The sequence below is a fragment of the Acipenser ruthenus genome, chromosome 54 (assembly GCF_902713425.1).
Source record: "Acipenser ruthenus chromosome 54, fAciRut3.2 maternal haplotype, whole genome shotgun sequence".
Lineage (NCBI taxonomy): Eukaryota > Metazoa > Chordata > Actinopteri > Acipenseriformes > Acipenseridae > Acipenser > Acipenser ruthenus.
This window is the reverse complement of record NC_081242.1, coordinates 6,851,014-6,868,390: the sequence shown is the minus strand read 5'-3', so window position 1 is coordinate 6,868,390 and position 17,377 is coordinate 6,851,014. Positions and strand designations below refer to the sequence as shown.

The 17,377-nt window shown below is 39.0% G+C and overlaps 1 protein-coding gene across 3 annotated transcripts in view; it reads left to right on the top strand.

Moving 5' to 3' along the window:
• Positions 1–17,377, top strand: part of LOC131723305 (keratin-associated protein 4-3-like) — a 115,523-nt gene that overhangs the window by 87,602 nt on the left and 10,544 nt on the right. Inside the window, exons 1-3 of one of the 3 annotated variants that reach the window (XM_059016923.1) lie at positions 11,174–11,261; positions 15,350–15,466; positions 15,932–16,042. The exons of the other annotated variants lie outside the window; for them this stretch is intronic. Coding sequence (XP_058872906.1) covers positions 11,213–11,261; positions 15,350–15,466; positions 15,932–16,042 — 277 coding nt within the window. The 5' untranslated portion in view covers positions 11,174–11,212. Of the gene's footprint in view, positions 1–11,173; positions 11,262–15,349; positions 15,467–15,931; positions 16,043–17,377 lie in introns of those variants that run through there. 3 annotated transcript variants of the gene reach the window in all.

The window sequence follows — 17,377 nt, the reverse complement described above, 5'->3', positions numbered from 1 at the left end:
CACAATCACAACACTTGGTATTCTTTTAAAATGTCACTTCCAATTGCTTCAAAGGAATTGGGTATCGAATTTAAAATGGATTTGGAAATGGAATTGGATTTGACCCTAACCCTGCACCCAGCAGAACAAGGCGTCCCCTCGTTTGACCTTGTCTGCTTAATTATTGAGTCAATGGCAACCTGACAGTGTGAATTGAATATAGAGACTGTCATCATCAAAAAACACGTTTTATCCGAGATTATTTCTCTTACATTTCTTTTATCCGTTTGATATAAAAAAAATCATTTTAATTTCACTGCCTCATTTTCGCTTTGCTGAGACGGCGCGTTTCTATGGAAACAAGCAGTGAATTGTGGGATTGCAGTCCCAGACAAGAGATGAACCGACTGGCTCTTCAATCATTTAACTGTCAACCCTTAACCCTTTCAAGCATGCAATATTGAAAATAGCTTTGGTCACTTAATAAATATATTTTTCAATGACATTTTTTTCAACTGTTTTCCATTTTTTATATGGGTGGTGGAAATCTCATTATTATTATTATTATTATTATTATTATTATTATTATTATTATTATTATTATTATTATTATTATTTATTTCTTAGCAGATTTGCAGTTGTAAACAAAAATACATTTCAAGAGTCACAGTACAAGTAATAATACAATTAAGAGCAAGATAAATACAATGACTTCAGTTCTAGCAAGTACAAGTGTGACAAAATACAATTCAATAACGGAGCAGATAACAGTGTCAGAGATAGTTACATCAAGATATAATGAAATACAAAATACTACAGATTAAATGACACTTGACAGATTACAGTACTCTAAAGTACAGGGTTAAGTGCAGTAAAATAGGGAGCAGATAAGAGCAAGTAAAGTGCATTTAAGGAAGAGTGATGTGTCCAGATGGAAAAGAGGAGTTTATGCGTCCCTACATGAGGTCACCATGCATTAAAGGGTTAAATCACTCAATGTGGAAGTGAAATGCCTTTGCTTGGTCCTCAGTTGTATAGATGAGGGCAAATGAGAGAAAGCCAGCAGTTCCAGTGTCAGGATCTTGTCTTGTGTAGGGAGATCAGCCCAGGCCAGTCTGCAGTTCTGAGTTGTGGAGTCAGCTGGGAAACCCTTACTTTACCAACAGGAGAGACTGAACTATGAGCTGGGAAACACAATACTCCCAGTTCACCACACTACCTAGATTGTGAAGAAAAGCAAAATATCTGACAACACTGCACACATTCCAAATAGATGTGGAAATCTAGGGGGGGTGGGGTGCATTGTTACAATTCAAAACTAAACAAGGAATTCAGACCACCCAAGTGACCCTCAACTTGACATTAGAACCCGCAGACCCACGACAGCCATTGTACAACCCGCAAAATCAAACTGACGTGTGAGATAAGAACATAAGAACATAAGAACATAAGAACATAAGAACATAAGAAAGTTTACAGACGAGAGGAGGCCATTCAGCCCATCTTACTCGTTTGGTTGTTAGTAGCTTATTGATCCCAGAATCTCATCAAGCAGCTTCTTGAAGGATCCCAGGGTGTCAGCTTCAACAACATTACCGGAGAGTTGGTTCCAGTCTCTCACAATTCTCTGTGTAAAAAAGTGCCTCCTATTTTCTGTTCTGAATGCCCCTTTATCTAATCTCCATTTGTGAGCCCTGGTCCTTGTTTCTTTTTTCAGGTCAAAAAAGTCCCCTGGGTCGACATTGTCTATACCTTTTAGGATTTTGAATGCTTGAATCAGATCACCGCTTAGTCTTCTTTGTTCAAGACTGAATATATTCAATTATTTTAGCCTGTCTGCATACCTTTTAAACCTGGGATAATTCTGGTTGCTCTTCTTTGCACTCTTTCTAGAGCAGCAATATCCTTTTTGAAACAAGGTGACCAGAACTGAACATGACTGTGTGGGGGATTGCTTCTCAGAAACTTGGCTTGGTATTTTGTTGAAATTACCTACCAGATGGTTTTAGCTGCACACACAGCACTTCCTCCATCCTTGAAGGTTTCTGGCAACATTCACCCATCTTACTGGATTGCCAACACGAGGGAGGTATGATTGCCTTTGGTATTTTTTTTTTTATATCTAGAAGCAAAACAAAAAAACCTCCTTTGTTTTCTTTTGTTTGTGTTTTATTTGTACACCTATAAAACACATATCCAGGCTTGGCAGTTAAGAGCCCTGTGCAATATTTCAATGTGACACATTTGGCACACTTCAATATTAGATGTACAGTAAAGTATTTGTGCCGCTCGTCCTCGCAATACATATGTGTTGGATACGGCACAGCATGCTGCTTTCGTTTTTAGCAGCAGTTTTTTTTTCAACTCACTGAAAAGCAGTTTTCAGAGTATCACACTTTCCGAAAAAGACGCTTCCACCAAACACATCCAGGTTGACCGATCCAAAAAGAGTACTGACTTAATCCAAGTACTGACTTAAGGGACTGAATACTTATGCAACCAGTAAATTTCATTTTGTACATTTTCTTTGCAAGTTTTGCTGACATTTAACCTCCTCCTCATATAACAGTGTTCAGTTTAACCACTGCAGCTTTGAATAAAAAAAAAGTTAGTTTGAAAAAATGTGCATACATTATTTGTAATTCAACAAAATGTGAAAACTGCAGGGGGGTGAATACTTCTGCAAATCGCGGCAATCCAATTCTTATCTATTGTAATAACAGGGTGTCCAAGATCAGGGTCTATGAAAGTTACAATGTAAAATGTGATAGAATTGGAGGATAGTTGAGCTTTAAACAAACATCAACACAGAGAACAGCTTAATTGCCAAACACTTTCAAAATGTGAAGAAAACAAATGTGTGTCACTGAAAGAATAGGAGCAACAAAACAATAACTGCTATGGTTCAAACTTCATGTCTAGGAAGCTTCTGACTTGACATTGCCTTGAATAGGCGTTGTGCTTGAATTAGACCACATCAACACGTTATGTATTTAAACAGCACACTGGGTGGGAAAACAGGTCTACCGGCTTTGCAAAGCCAAGTTTCCTGGCTCAGTTCCAAGTCACGCTACTCAGACCCATCCACATTAAATTATTCTTGTGTAATAAGCAGTTACGGAATGCAATTATATATGTTTTTAATTGCCTCAGATGACAGGAAAATATGCATTTAATAATAGTAACAGCAACAGCAACCCACAAACACATAGTGTACATACCGAAGTCTATACATCACCTGTCTGTAGCTAACAACATACTTCTTATTGTTACAATACAAGTGCAAGATCATCAGAAGCAAGGGCTGCAAACAGATATCTTTAACCTGGTGCAGTGCAGAGAATACAGTACAGAGAATCACAATCTACTCCTTCACTTGATTTTTTAGAAACAAGAAACTGGAAGGACCATGAGAACCCTAAAAATCAGAAAAAGGATTTGTGAGTGTTTTGTTTGTTTAGTAATTGTCTTTTGTTTTTGTAAATCACTAGATGGCTAACACGTCTCCGGAGCTATCACCTTGGGTCAGCAGTACCCGGAACAACACTCCACCACAGTCACTGTATAATTGTTATCACCCACCACGAGCACTACTGCACGCACCCAGACTGGTGACCGTGTATTGTATTATTGTGGGGCGGATAACGTGTGTTTATTATTTGGACTGCAATCCATTTATTATTGTTTCTTTCGTGCTTTACACATTGATGTGTATTGACGGAGGTTTATTGTTTGGTCGCCACACAGGGAGTTATAAACAAAAGACCCCCTTTTCCAAAATGGATTATAGTTTCCTGCTGTGTGATTATTTCTGCATGGCACCACCTCTCCACCTGTTTCCAATCAGCAGCCACTTTGACACCTTGATGCATTCAAAAAAACAAACAATTACAATGCAAACGGTATGCTTCCAATTACAGTTCTTCATGATGCTTGAGCACATTTGTCCAAACAGAATTCACTTTTTCAAAACAATTAACACGCAGCCTCAAACTGAAACACATTGGCCAAAATGATACATTTCATTTGCAAAATGCACTAAGACTCTCAAAACATTAAATAGATGACACAAAATCAACCACCTCCATCAAAACATACAACTTGTTATCTAATGGAAAGTTATTTCAATCAATTGTTATACAATGGCCCAATAAATACTAACTATCAATATACCCTAACGTGGTTAACCCGCTTTTATGAGTCTGTGCCATTTGTTGATACTATCATTATAGTATGTACCATAAAAGGCAAGTCAACATATTATCACAGCATGGGCTGTATTCTTTTTTCCTAAAATGATTTTACCAAAGATGACCAATGCAGAAAGAATGTCACTCAAGAGCATGAATATCCAGAAACAAAAGTCTTTATTTTTACCTTTTTTCATTTTGTCCTTTACAAATTCAATGATGCTGTACATACAGAGAATAAAATACACCAAGCTAACAAATCACTGCACAAGCAAAGCAATGTCAAAAAAGGCAACACAAACACAGTATACACCACATTCAGCCCATTTGTTCATGTCAATCAGGCCACATGTTTTCATCAACACCACACTGGATGTTTTCCCTCGCAATGCAGCGAGGAAAAAATCTCCTTGCATGGCGCATCCACGCTTGGCAGTCCTCTGCAGTGATTGCCAGACAACTGGCATTCATTGCGTCTAGGAGGGACATCTGGTCATGTGGACGGTCATCATAAACTTTCCACCTCCACGCAGAGAAGAATTCCTCGATTGGTTTGAGAATAGGAGAGTATGGAGGGAGAAATTGCATCATCATTCGTGGGTGGGCAGCAAACCATTCAGTAACCAGACAGGAGTGCTGGAAAGCAACATTGTCCCATATGATGACGAAGCGGGACATGTCAGGCCTCACCAGCCCTCTCTCTTCTGGTGGTACCACTCTCTGGTGCAATGCATCAAGAAATGAGAGGAGACGTTCTGTATTGTATGGGCCAATTGTAGGGATGAGGCAAAGAACACCATCGCTGGAGATAACGGCACACATGGTGATGTTGCATCCCTTTGCCCTGGCACATTTACGATGGCCCTCTAACCAATGAGGTTCCTCCCTCGTCTCCTTACTTTTGAAAGGTTGAAGCCGGCTTCATCCACATAAATGAATGTATGGGGTGTTGTGTTTGCTTCAAGCTCCATTATTCTCTAAGATAAAAATACACTAGAAACACAGTATTTAAGTATACATAAAGCAAATCCATTGTAAAATATCCCAGCTGCATGCAATCAATGTTTTACTGTAAGAAAAGGCATTACAGTGACAAACCCTTACCTGTACATACTGGAGTCTAGTCACTGTTTCTTTGGAATGGGACCTTGTAAAGTTGTTTCATTCCCACTTTGTGTCTTTTAAGGACCCGATCAATAGTGGCTAAACTCACACTGTTGACATTTCTGAACATGTTGTGATCTTGAATGACTGCTGTCTGGATCTCTCGCAATCTTATGGAATTGTTGACAACAACCATATCCACTATGGCAGCCTCCTGCGCCGCAGTGAAGACTTTACCTCTGCCACCAGCGTGTGATTGTCTTTGAATTCTATAAATATACTAAATATGTACAAACTGTGACATTTTGATGGTCACATGAAGGACATTGACAGAACAACTGTTTTACACATATATTGTGCTGTATACAGTACAGTAATACTGAAATACAGTGTGGTATAGCATTGTAACTTACCTATTCTCATTCTTGAATATTGTTACTATTGATGTACAGCTGATCTACCCGCTGCCCAGCCTCTCTCATGGAAAGGCCATGATTGACAACATGGTCAATAATTGTGGCATGAATTTCATCTGAAACATAGCTCTTTGTATTCCCCTTTGAGCTACTCCACCACCACGCATCTGAACCCCTCTTCCTCTATGGGCCCCTCTACCTCTCCTTTGTCCTTGCCCTCGCCCTAGGCCTCTTACTTGGTCCATTCTTGAAAACAGCAACTCAGACGTGACCTCTTTTATGCATGAATAAGGACTGATTGCTGATTGAATAATTGTGCAAAGGAGCAATTTGTATGAGCTGTGACCAAATGTTTTAATTTTGTTTGACATGATTTACTCAACTGAGTTTTGCATCTTTTGTAGAGAGCTGTGTTTACTGTTTTGCAAAAATGTGCTTAGCATTTGCACTGTGTGTGAAAGCAATGAGAAATGACACACTGTTTTGCAAAAAAGAATGCTGTTGTGCTCATTAGGTTATGATGGAGATCAAGTGGGCCCCAGTTTCATTAAAAGTGTCTTAGCAATCGAGAAAAACTGTAATTAAAGACATTGGAATTTCAAGCCACTCCTAGGTGGAGACATTAAAAGCATTCCACATAAGGTATTATTATTTTTTTTTAACAGATGCCTTCATCCAAGGTGACTTACAGAGACTGTTGCATCAGCTGCAAAGTCTCTTACAACAACGTCTCGCCCGAAAGACAGAGCACAAGGAGGTTAAGTGACTTGCTCAGGGTCACACAGTGATCCGTGATTGGAACCGGAGACCTCCTGGCTACAAGTCCTTTGCTTTAACCATTGGAGCACACTGCCTCCTGAAGGTGCGTTGTAGTGAGCGCTCCAGATGAGCTGTGTACTGGGTATTTTACACGTGATAATTAAACTGCGCATGTAAATACACAGAGCAATGCTGCTGCGCCGCTGCAGTTTGCATGTTATCAAGCTTCTTGTACTTCATTGTTCCCCAGCATCTCAATGGTCAATTGTGAATACACTGCATGCGGTAGATAGAGAAATAATGGGACAACTTGTAGCTTGCTTGGGAATTGTCAGAAACATGTACATAGGAACATAAGAAGAACATAAGAAAGGTTACAAACGAGAGGAGGCCACTTGGCCTATCTTGCTCGTTTGGTCGTTAGTAGCTTATTGATCCCAGAATCTCATCAAGCAGCTTCTAGAAGGATCCCAGGGTGTCAGCTTCAACAACATTACTGGGGAGTTGATTCCACACTCCCATTGTTCTCTGTGTAAAAATGTGCATCCTGTTTTCTGTTCTGAATGCCCCTTTATCTAATCTCTACTTGTGAGCCCTGGTCCTTGTTTCTTTTTTCATGTTGAAAAAGTCCCCTGGGTCGACATTCTCAATACCTTTTAGGATTTTGAATGTTTGAATCAGATCGCCACGTAGTCTTTTTTGTTCAAGACTGAATAGACTCAATTATTTTAGCTTGTCTGCATATGACATGCCTTTTAAACTTGGTATAATTCTGGTCACTCTTCTTTGCAGTCTTTCTAGAGCAGCAATATCCTTTTTGTAGCGAGGTGACCAGAACTGAACACAATATTCTAGATTAGGTCTTACTAATGCATTGTAAAGTTTTAAAATTACTTCCCTTGATTTAAATTCAACACTTTTCACAATATATCCGAGCATTTTGTTGGCCTTTTTTATAACTTCCCAACATTGTCTAGATGCAGACATTTCCAAGTCAACATAAACACCTATCATAGATTCCTTCTTCAATTTTAGTATCTCCCATACGTTATTTATAATTAGAGCTTCTGTTTTTCGGGTTTTATTAATTGTATTTTTCGGTGTTTATTTTTAGCTATTTTCGAGTTTTATGTATATCTTTTTTTTGGGGGGCTTTCGTTTTTGATATAGTGTAAGCAATTAGTGTTTTCGGTTACTTTCCAAAATGCTTGAGCGTTTTTCTTTTTTGTGTGTCAAAATATGTATAGTAACTGGACAGTACTTGCACACTTAAGTTGTACCCTCTTTCCTTTGCTGTCTTCCACAGCGAAATCCCTCTGGTCACAGGCACATTCTTCTGGGGTTTTTGTGAGAGGCATTTTTGTACATTTCACAACAATTCTGTTTTAAATGCTCTGCATCCCAACTGTAATACAGCTTGAAACCCCTCTAACAAGCCTCCATCCTGATTGTAATCTAGTTTTAAATCTTGCAAATGGAGTCTCCAATAGAAATGTAGGAATGTGCTGTCACTCAGTAGCTGGGGCGGGTTTAAAGTATTCAGAACGAATCAGTGATGGATGCAAGTCAGGAAGGAGGGACATTGCCTAGCAGCACTGGGAAATGTATTTATTATTATTTTTGTAGTAGGTTTTATTTTTAATGGGAAAAGGGCAAAGTAAGTGTGAATAGATGAACCATTTCCACAGTTTTTTTGGTGTTTTCTGGTGTTTATTGGCTATCCACTGGTTTAATTTTTGTTTGTATGGGGGGTGTTTTATCGGGTTTTATCAGTTAAAACCGAAAATCAGAAGCCCTATTTATAATGCACATTTTTATTGCCTGCTTGCAGTACCTTATACTTTTCTCTGTTTGACATGTGTCTGCCCAGTTCTGAATGCTGTCTATATGATTTTGAATGACCTTTGCTGCTGCATCAGTGTTTGCCACTCCTCCTATTTTTGTGTCATTTGCAAAATTAACAAGTTTGCTTGCTATACTAGAATTTAGGACCTAATACTGATCCCTGTGGTACTCCACTGGTTACCACGCTCCATTTTGTGGTTTCTCCTCTGATCAGTACTTTCTGTTTTCTACATGTTAACCACTCCATAATCCATGTGCATGCATTTCCTTGAATCCTTACTGCGTTCAGTTTGAGAATTAATCTTGTATGCAGGACTTTGTCAAAAGATTTCTGGAAATATAAATACAACGTCATATGCTTTGCAATTATCCATTGTCGATGACCAATAGTGGTATTCAATAGAAAAGAAAAACGTAATCTATCCACTCGCTTGCACAACAGACTGAGAAATGAAGATTTGCAGAAAGCAACTGTAAAACTCTAACAGTCCAGTACTAGTGGGAGGAGAGTCAGTGAACACAGTAGCATACAACATCGAGAGTAGCAACTTCCCAGACTGTAATATTATTAAGATTATTAAGACAGGACTAAATATCTTATGAAAAAGACATTGCTGGATTTTGTCAGGTGGAAAATAAGGAAAGTCATACGTACAGTATTTCCTGAAAGTACTCATGACTTCAAGGCAATGTTGCATTTTACTCACCCAAAATACTTAGTGTCAAAATTGGAGAGTACATTAATCAATGACCCCAAACCTTATCTGGAGCACAGCTTGTAGCTAACAAAATGATTTCATGCAAAACCATCAGAGACTGTTTCTCCTCAGCGCGCCACAGCGGTCACTACTGGTCAGGTGCCTGGTGAGCTCAGAGCGGACACCTGCAGGGTTGGCCTTGATCCTCCAGTGGGCGGTAGCTCACTGACAGCTGGAAGCTGGCTTGGTCGTGGGATTGGAGGATGCCCACTAAACCTTCTAACAAGGGACGAGTCTAGACGGACCAAATGACCTTTTCTCTTTCTTAAACTTTTCTTATGTTCTCATGAAAATACATTATTTTTTAATCATTTAACGTTTTGTGTCCATCCCAAAATAAAACCTTTTAGTTGTGTCATGAATATATATATATATATATATATATATATATATATATATATATATATATATATATATATATACAGTATATATATAGGCGCTGGGTTTATATAATTTTTGGTGGTGCCCAGTCAGAGTCCAGCCCCCTATACTTGCAGTCTGATAAAAAAAAGAAAATTATATGGATAGATTGGAAACAGTAAAATGTTTAACAGTTTCTCTATATTGCATAAAACCACTACCGTAAGAAAAACATATTGTGGTTGTACTTAATTATCTATTTTATTATATATTATTGCTTTCGTATGCCATACACTCTCTCCCTCTTCCTCCGCTAAGAACCTCTGAGTCACCCTGGACCCCTGCCTCTCTTATTCCCAGCACATCTCCACTCTGGCACGCACTTGCCGATTCTTCTTGAGCAACATCCGAAGAATCCGACCCTTCCTCACCAACTACGTCACCCAGATCCTGGTCCAGGCCTTGGTACTCTCCCGCCTAGACTACTGCAACTCCCTCCTGGCTGGCCTCCCTGCGTCTGCCACCCGTCCGCTCCAGCTCATCCAGAACTCCGCTGTCCGCCTGGTGTTCTCTCTGTCTCGCTTCTCCCATGCAACTTCACTACTCCGCTCACTCCACTGGCTCCCGATCACCGCTCGCATCCAGTTCAAGACTCTTGTACTAGCCTACAGATGCCTTGACCAGACTGCACCCAGCTACCTCCAGACCCTCATCTCTCCCTACACCCCCACTCGACCTCTCCGCTCTGCCTGCACTAGAAGACTGGCTCTACCTCCTCTACACTCCCCTGCCTCCAGAGCCCGCTCCTTCTCCACCCTCGCTCCGCAGTGGTGGAATGACTTTGCCACAGATGTCAGGACTGCCCAGTCCCTGACCACATTCTGGCGCATCCTTAAGGCTCACCTCTTCAGACAGCACCTGTAGAACTCCTCTGTTTTACCCCTGGGACACTTATCACCCTTCCTTAAATGTGCTTTACTTGCTCTTATCTGCCCCCTATTTTACTGCATTTAATCCTGTACTTCAGAGTACTGTAATCTGCCAAGTGTTTAATCTGTAGTATTTTTTAATCATATCCTGATGTAACTATCACTAACACTGTTATCTGCTGTATTATTGAATTGTATTTTGTCACACTTGTACTTGCTTGAACCAAAGTCATTGTATTTAACTTGTTCTTAATTGTATTATTACTTGTACTGTGATACTTGAAATGTATTTGCTTAAGATTGTAAGTCGCCCTGGATAAGGGTGTCTTCTAAGAAATAAATAATAATAATAATAATAATAATAATAATAATAATAATAATAATAATAATAATAATAATAATAATACTGAGTTGGAGTACATTGTCCTATACAATGGTATAATATTAGAGGATAAACGACAAAGCTCAGCTGAATACAGTAACAACCAAGTGCTGATGGATCCATAACCCACAAAAGCAAATACTTCCTAAAATTATATTTAAAAAAGTAGCTCCTACTTTTGCGATGTTCTAATTGTTTCCAAGTAAACTGATAATGTTCTCTGTGTTGCTGCTCTGGCCGCCCAAACGCTGTGTTTAACTTGAAATAATTAAACCAACTGTGCTCTAAATTACTTAATTAGACTAATAATTGGTAATAATTATTAGGAAGATAGGACACCTAAAAAGTTCCACAACCAGTTTTTGCACATCAACCTGCAAATTTACAGATTCCTTCAAACAAGAACAGGTTTTCAGCCCGGAGTGTGTGTATAAAAGCAGCTGTTCTCTCTCTCCACCCATTTCACCTGGATATGTCTCTGTAGAACACCATGAAGGTCGTGTTGGGCATCCTGGTTCTTCTCCACTGCGCAGCACAGGGTAACACATACATTATATTCTTCCATTGTATTTGAATTGACCTCAATCAATGGGTTTTTACAGTACGCACTTGGAAGAAAGTAAAGATAGGTGGAGACTTGCTTTATGTATTTGATTTTAGTTCAGATACAATGCCATTTGAATGTATCGTTTTCGCAATTGATATTTCTTAACGTATCCAGATAATGTCTAATCAGAGTCTTAATACTAGCAACTTCAAAATCTATTTAAAAAAACACTGTTAGAAATACAGGAAAGCATGCAAGTTCAATGGCAAACAGTCAACTAGAAAAGTCTTTTTATCGTCTTCAAGTGAAGTTGTTGATATTTTTTACTCCAAAGTCTAAGCTACTCCATCCTTCTGAAAAGGTAAGATCAACCTTTCATATATTGTATTGTATTACATTGTTATATTCTGCTTCTTCTTGTAATTGATCTTCCTTAACCTATCCAGCTAATGGTCAAATTGTCTAAACAGCATCCAATCTTAACACTGCCAACCTTACATGTAACCTGCTGGTTTATTTTTTGCTAGCCTTGTTTAATTCTTGAAAACCTTACTAAAGGTAGAGGTCTATGATTGAGACATGTTTTGTTTTAGGAAGGCGGGATTAAGATCCACCTCTCTTTTGACCCCAATAGGTTTGGAATGTGTTTAAATGCAAAGTGTACAGCATATTTGTTTTGATACATTAAATCTATTTTAGATTCACAGCTTTGATACAGTATAGTAGGGGAGACCGGGGCTGGTTGTCACAGTGCTCACTAGATGGTGCAGGCAGGTGATACTAACACTGAAATGTGTGTTATATTGTCTGGAACTCAACCATCTTGTAATTTGAGGTCAATTCCATCTAACATAAAGGTTAGCGCATATTTCATTTTTTTCATACCCCAAGTAAAAAATGTATATCTTGTTATTTATGTTATAACTCTTAGTAGTATTGGAGTTTGTTTGAACTGATTGCCATGTTCATAGAACCAGATACTGGCTATCTTTTTGTGTAAAAACAAAAGCAGTAGGTTCTCCCAGTAGTAGTGAGAGAATTCAATTGTCATGTGCAGTCGGGTTGGGGCAGGTGGTCACATAGTTTTTGGGGTTGGTTGTAAATCCTATAGGAAGAAGTCTTTTTCTTTCTACTTTTTTTACACCAGCATGTGGGATATGTCACCATATAATGCTTATTTAAGTTATTTACTGTTTGTCCTGCAGTTCTGTGGAGGCTGTGGTATTATTTTGTAGCATGGGGCAACATTTCAAATATATATAGGTCTATATTTTTTATGTTCACATAAAAAGTAAAAATATAATTTTTTCTGTCATTGTACACAGTAGAAACTTTATGTTATTTAAAAAAACAAAAAATGTTGCATTATTGTCTACTGTAAAACCAAGGAAATACTTTGTGACAACCAACCCCCTATCGTGTGACAACCAACCCCAGTATGGGGCAGCTTGTCACAGGTGACCAGCGCATTTTCAACCATCTAAATATCATATTTGGAATAAAGTTACGCTGAAATAAAAAACACAATTTGTACGTGAAGAGTTATTCTTCAATATAACGAGGAAGCTCACAGAATGTCACCAGATCGAGGAAAATAATAAAGAGTAAAAAGTGTGACAACCAGCCCCGGTCTCCCCTAATTGATGTCTTTATATTATAACGTGACAAGCTGAAGATGGAATTGTGGTGCTATGCTCCAGTTTAGAAAATAAAAACGAATCAGTCAATAATATTGCTATATGTAGTTTATTATAACAAGCAAAAATAAAATGAAACTTTTTTAGAAGTACTGTTAATGTACAAAAGCCATTTGTTGGCACAATTTCCTCAGGAACATGACATTTAGAGTGGAGTAAAATGTCTAACCCGTCTGGTGTGTTTGGAAGGTTGAATAGCACACAGTTACAGTACTATTACTAGCCTTCCAGTTTCCTGTGTATTTAGCGTTGGAATCTGTGAGTGTCTTAAAGGTGTTTTGACGTTCCTGATATACTATTGCCTGACCCTCAAGCAGTTCTTTGGTCAAACCCAGTTATTGGCGACTAAATTAAGACTCTGATGAACATATTGAGCAAGATCAAGTATACCGACCCTTATTAAAGTTTCCCATAGTAGAAGCACAGCAAAACGTAGTGAAAGCATGGTAAAGCACAGGTATGCATTGCAAAGACAAGCGAAGTATGGTAAAGCATATTAAAAAGGCATGGTAAATGTATTGTATAACTATGGGAAAACTGCTAAATTACTTAGAAACTGAACGTAGTCAACGTTTATAAGGATACTGGTGATGATAGAAAATCTTACCAAGACTGTGTTACACACCCTGTCTGGTAAATTGTTTGTTTCTTCAATAAATCATTTTAGACAGAGACTAGGATAACAAATTGAAATATATGTATCCTCGGAAGTGAACAGGGCTAACACCAGCCTTGATTTTTATCTCAGAAAGTGACCAGACACTAGATTGGCTTTTAAATTGGCCAAGCAGCCTTCATTTTTGATTTACAAGCAGAACATACAAACGAGATTGCAACAAAAGTTAATAAGCGCTTAAATTTAACTAAAGCTACATATATAAGTAAGCAATAAGACACGACAGGGTGTTGGTTGTGCTAGAATACACGCATGCCCAGGGGCATAGTAAGGCAGGAGGCCAAGGTTGCTGGGACTTGTTTTTGCCTGTTGATTGTACTGTAATAATTCAATGGCTTGGAATGCCTACCAGCCAATCAGGACGCAGATATCTCCCAACCCACTTTATAATGAAAAATAACCTGTTTGATGCCAGACACACTTTATTCCAATTGTTCTGCATTACTGTATTTACATGAGACACTTCTGGTTTGAAATGAAAAGACGATGCTGAAGTTGGCTTCTTATTCGCATTCCAGCTTCTCATTTGCATCCTGCAAATGTAACACAAATTGAATAAGTAACTGGGGTGTTTCAGGGGTCACATCGCTCTGGGCCACTTATTTTAAAGTTGATTCTCACAAAGGGGAACCCCTCTGTGTCACCCATGGGTACCCCGGCCCAAAAACAGACATTATAAATCATTAATAACTACTTTTCTAATGTGCTTCAATAATCTCAGCTCCATCCACCGATTTGTCCTTAATAATCTCATTTATAAATGGTTCTATAGCTATTTCTCGCTTGCTCTTACATATTTTTGTAGCATCTATTAATCATTAATAAATGGATAATAAAGTGTTTATTAGCAGACCTTATTATAAAGTGCTTTTGATTATTATTAGTCATTTAACAGACGCTTTTATCCAAAGCAATTTACAAAGACTGGGGGGGGGGGGGGGGGGGGGAACTCTGCATTAAATCTGAACAAAGACCTATCAGTGACGGAGCAGGGAGTTGAACCAGTATAATACAGTAAAATCAAGTAAAATCAGTACAGTAAAATCAAGCATGTGCAACCAGCCAATGCAGATTGCTTTCTGTATGTTCTCCCTGTGTTCGTGTGGGTTTTCTCTGGGAACTCCGATTTCTTCCCACAGTCTAAAGACATGCTGTCTCGCAGATCGTTGGAGGGTGGATGGAGACCAAAGGCTTGCTTTATCCGGCGGCAGAAAATAAGGCACTGACTCAGCCAGTTTAACTGAAACCAACAGTTTATTAAGAAAACAATGTAACAGTACAGAGGTTGTATTCAGCACTGCAAGGCCCTCCGTGTAGTACACTCATACCGCAGCACAGTCCCGCAGTACAGTACCTCACCCTAACGCAGCTGGGAATCAGAGCGCGCCAATACTCCCGCTCCGAGTTTATATAACAAGGCTCCTTCCCGCCACACAAATGTAACAATTTCAGAGACAGAGGAGGGAGTGCTTGGGGGTTTCAATACATAAAACACAACCAATACATACAGTTGACAATACAAACACAGGAGATATTCACATACACTAGACCCCACTAGTATAACAATATAATATAATATAACAATTGCCTATCATCCCCAGTACTTCCCAGCTCTGCAGTTGAGGGCATCCATTCAGCCCTAGTGAAGCAATCTATTTGCCAGTCCCTACTGCAATATTTACCAGGTCCCACATTCTTGTTTTTTAGTGGTACAGTTGAGATGCTACACCTGCCCTGAAACGAGTGATGAATCAATATGTACTGATAACATCTGCGGCATCTCAGAGATTGTGTGTAAGAACACCTACGAGAAAACTGGAACAGGTAAGTGGCAACAGAGGGGTGTCCTGTCTGTCTCGAGACTCTCTCTGTCCCTCTGCCTGTTTCTCTCCATTCATTGCTTCATTGCTTTCTCTCTTATACTTTGCTCTGCTTTTACTTAGTTAAAGTGATATAAGGGTTATACTGTGTGTTTAGTTACAAACATCAATCACATATATTAACACTATTTTAAAATTATCATATATTAGAAAACATAATATACATTGTCATATATATACTGTATATGATTATATACATTGTCTATGTAAGAAGTCTTTGAAATGCTGTCCTGTATGTCATATACAGCATTATTTCTACCACAACGTGCGATTACTCCATGACGAAGATGAAACTCTTTCTTCTTGGTCTCTCATCACTTCCCGTGCTGCTGTTCAGTTTCACTCCAATGCTCAACAGTAGTTGGATATTTTGAAATACACATGTTGATCTTTCAGTATCCCTTTTTAGGACCAACTGCCACCTACTCTGTGTCAAAGACCTGTGCTACCAGCGAGACTTGTATTCCTAAACTGGATGCATTTCCTCTAGTGTTTTGCTGCATAATATCCAGGTGTAATGGTAAGACCCTTTTTGTTAATCTGGTAGTTATTTATTTATATTAAATAATTATGTTATCTAATATGTGTAGGCTGTGTAAGCTGCTTTGGATAAAAGTGTCTGTGTGGAAGGATGGTGGGTAATTCACTGAAACACAAGGGAGAGGTTTTATTTGAAAACCCTGCACTAGTGCCCAGTTTTAATATTTTGGATATTTCTTTTAGGCCGCAGAGGGCGCTGTTGTCCGTGGCCTGAGTACCGACAACGGTAAACAGGACCACAGAAATACCAATACTGGTAAACAGTTAAAAGCTGGCATACTCACAGGTGCTCAAAATAATAATGAAAACAAAAGGAGATATGAAAAAGGAAAATAAAACACAGTAATAAAACTATAAAATAAAGGTGCTGCTTACGCAGTGCCTCCACTGCCGCTAAGCCGGTCAGCTCGGGATCTCTGTCCTACGCTGTTATGCACTCTACACTGGGGTGGCCAAGGTTCCCCTATCACTACACACGACCCCTCGGGTACGTAACAATATATTTTAATAAATGGTTTATTTATTACTGGCTGTCTTCCTCAGCCATGCTTGCCTGTTTTGGTCACTCGCTCCAACCACTGGCGTTCCTGCCTGGTCTGTGTTTACACTGGCCTTCTCAGCCAGCGTCTCTGTGTATTCCCAATCACGGCCACCCGAATGCACAACCAAGCACAGTACATTCCCCGAAGGCCCGCCTCTCAGCCACTCAGAGAGAGGGAAAGCCAACACACCCTCTTCCGCACCTCCCCGTATCACTGCCATGACTGACAGGCGGATCTACAAGGCTGCTGCCCCATTTCTGCAGTACCACGCATGCGCCACAGAGTCAACACAGATCTCTGTTTTAGTAAGGAAGCAAGTACCACTATTTTTAGGATTTATAGTGTTCTGAAATACTGTCTACTTAGGTTTATTTAATGTTTAAACAGGTCTGCGAAATGTCTGCGAAATCTTAATTTTATTCAGCAACATACCCATGAAAAATACATAAATTTACTGTGATTTAAGTAGACCCCTATTTATGAGTCTGATTTCTCAAGTACCGTTACCACAGATAATCCCCAATGAAATGCATGCACTAGAATGTCAGATTAATACATAGTTATTAATAAACGGTACCATTATTTATTCTCTTACCTGATGGGGAGCATTTACACTTGCTTCTTAGTAAATGGGATTTGAAGCCATTTGTACTTAAGATATTTATTTGATTGTTTCGAAATTTCACACCATTGAGTGTTGTAGTGTAATGGATTCGGTTGTAGGGTCTGTAAGTTTTATGTATTAAGTAGTTCTATTTTTAAACTGATATAGA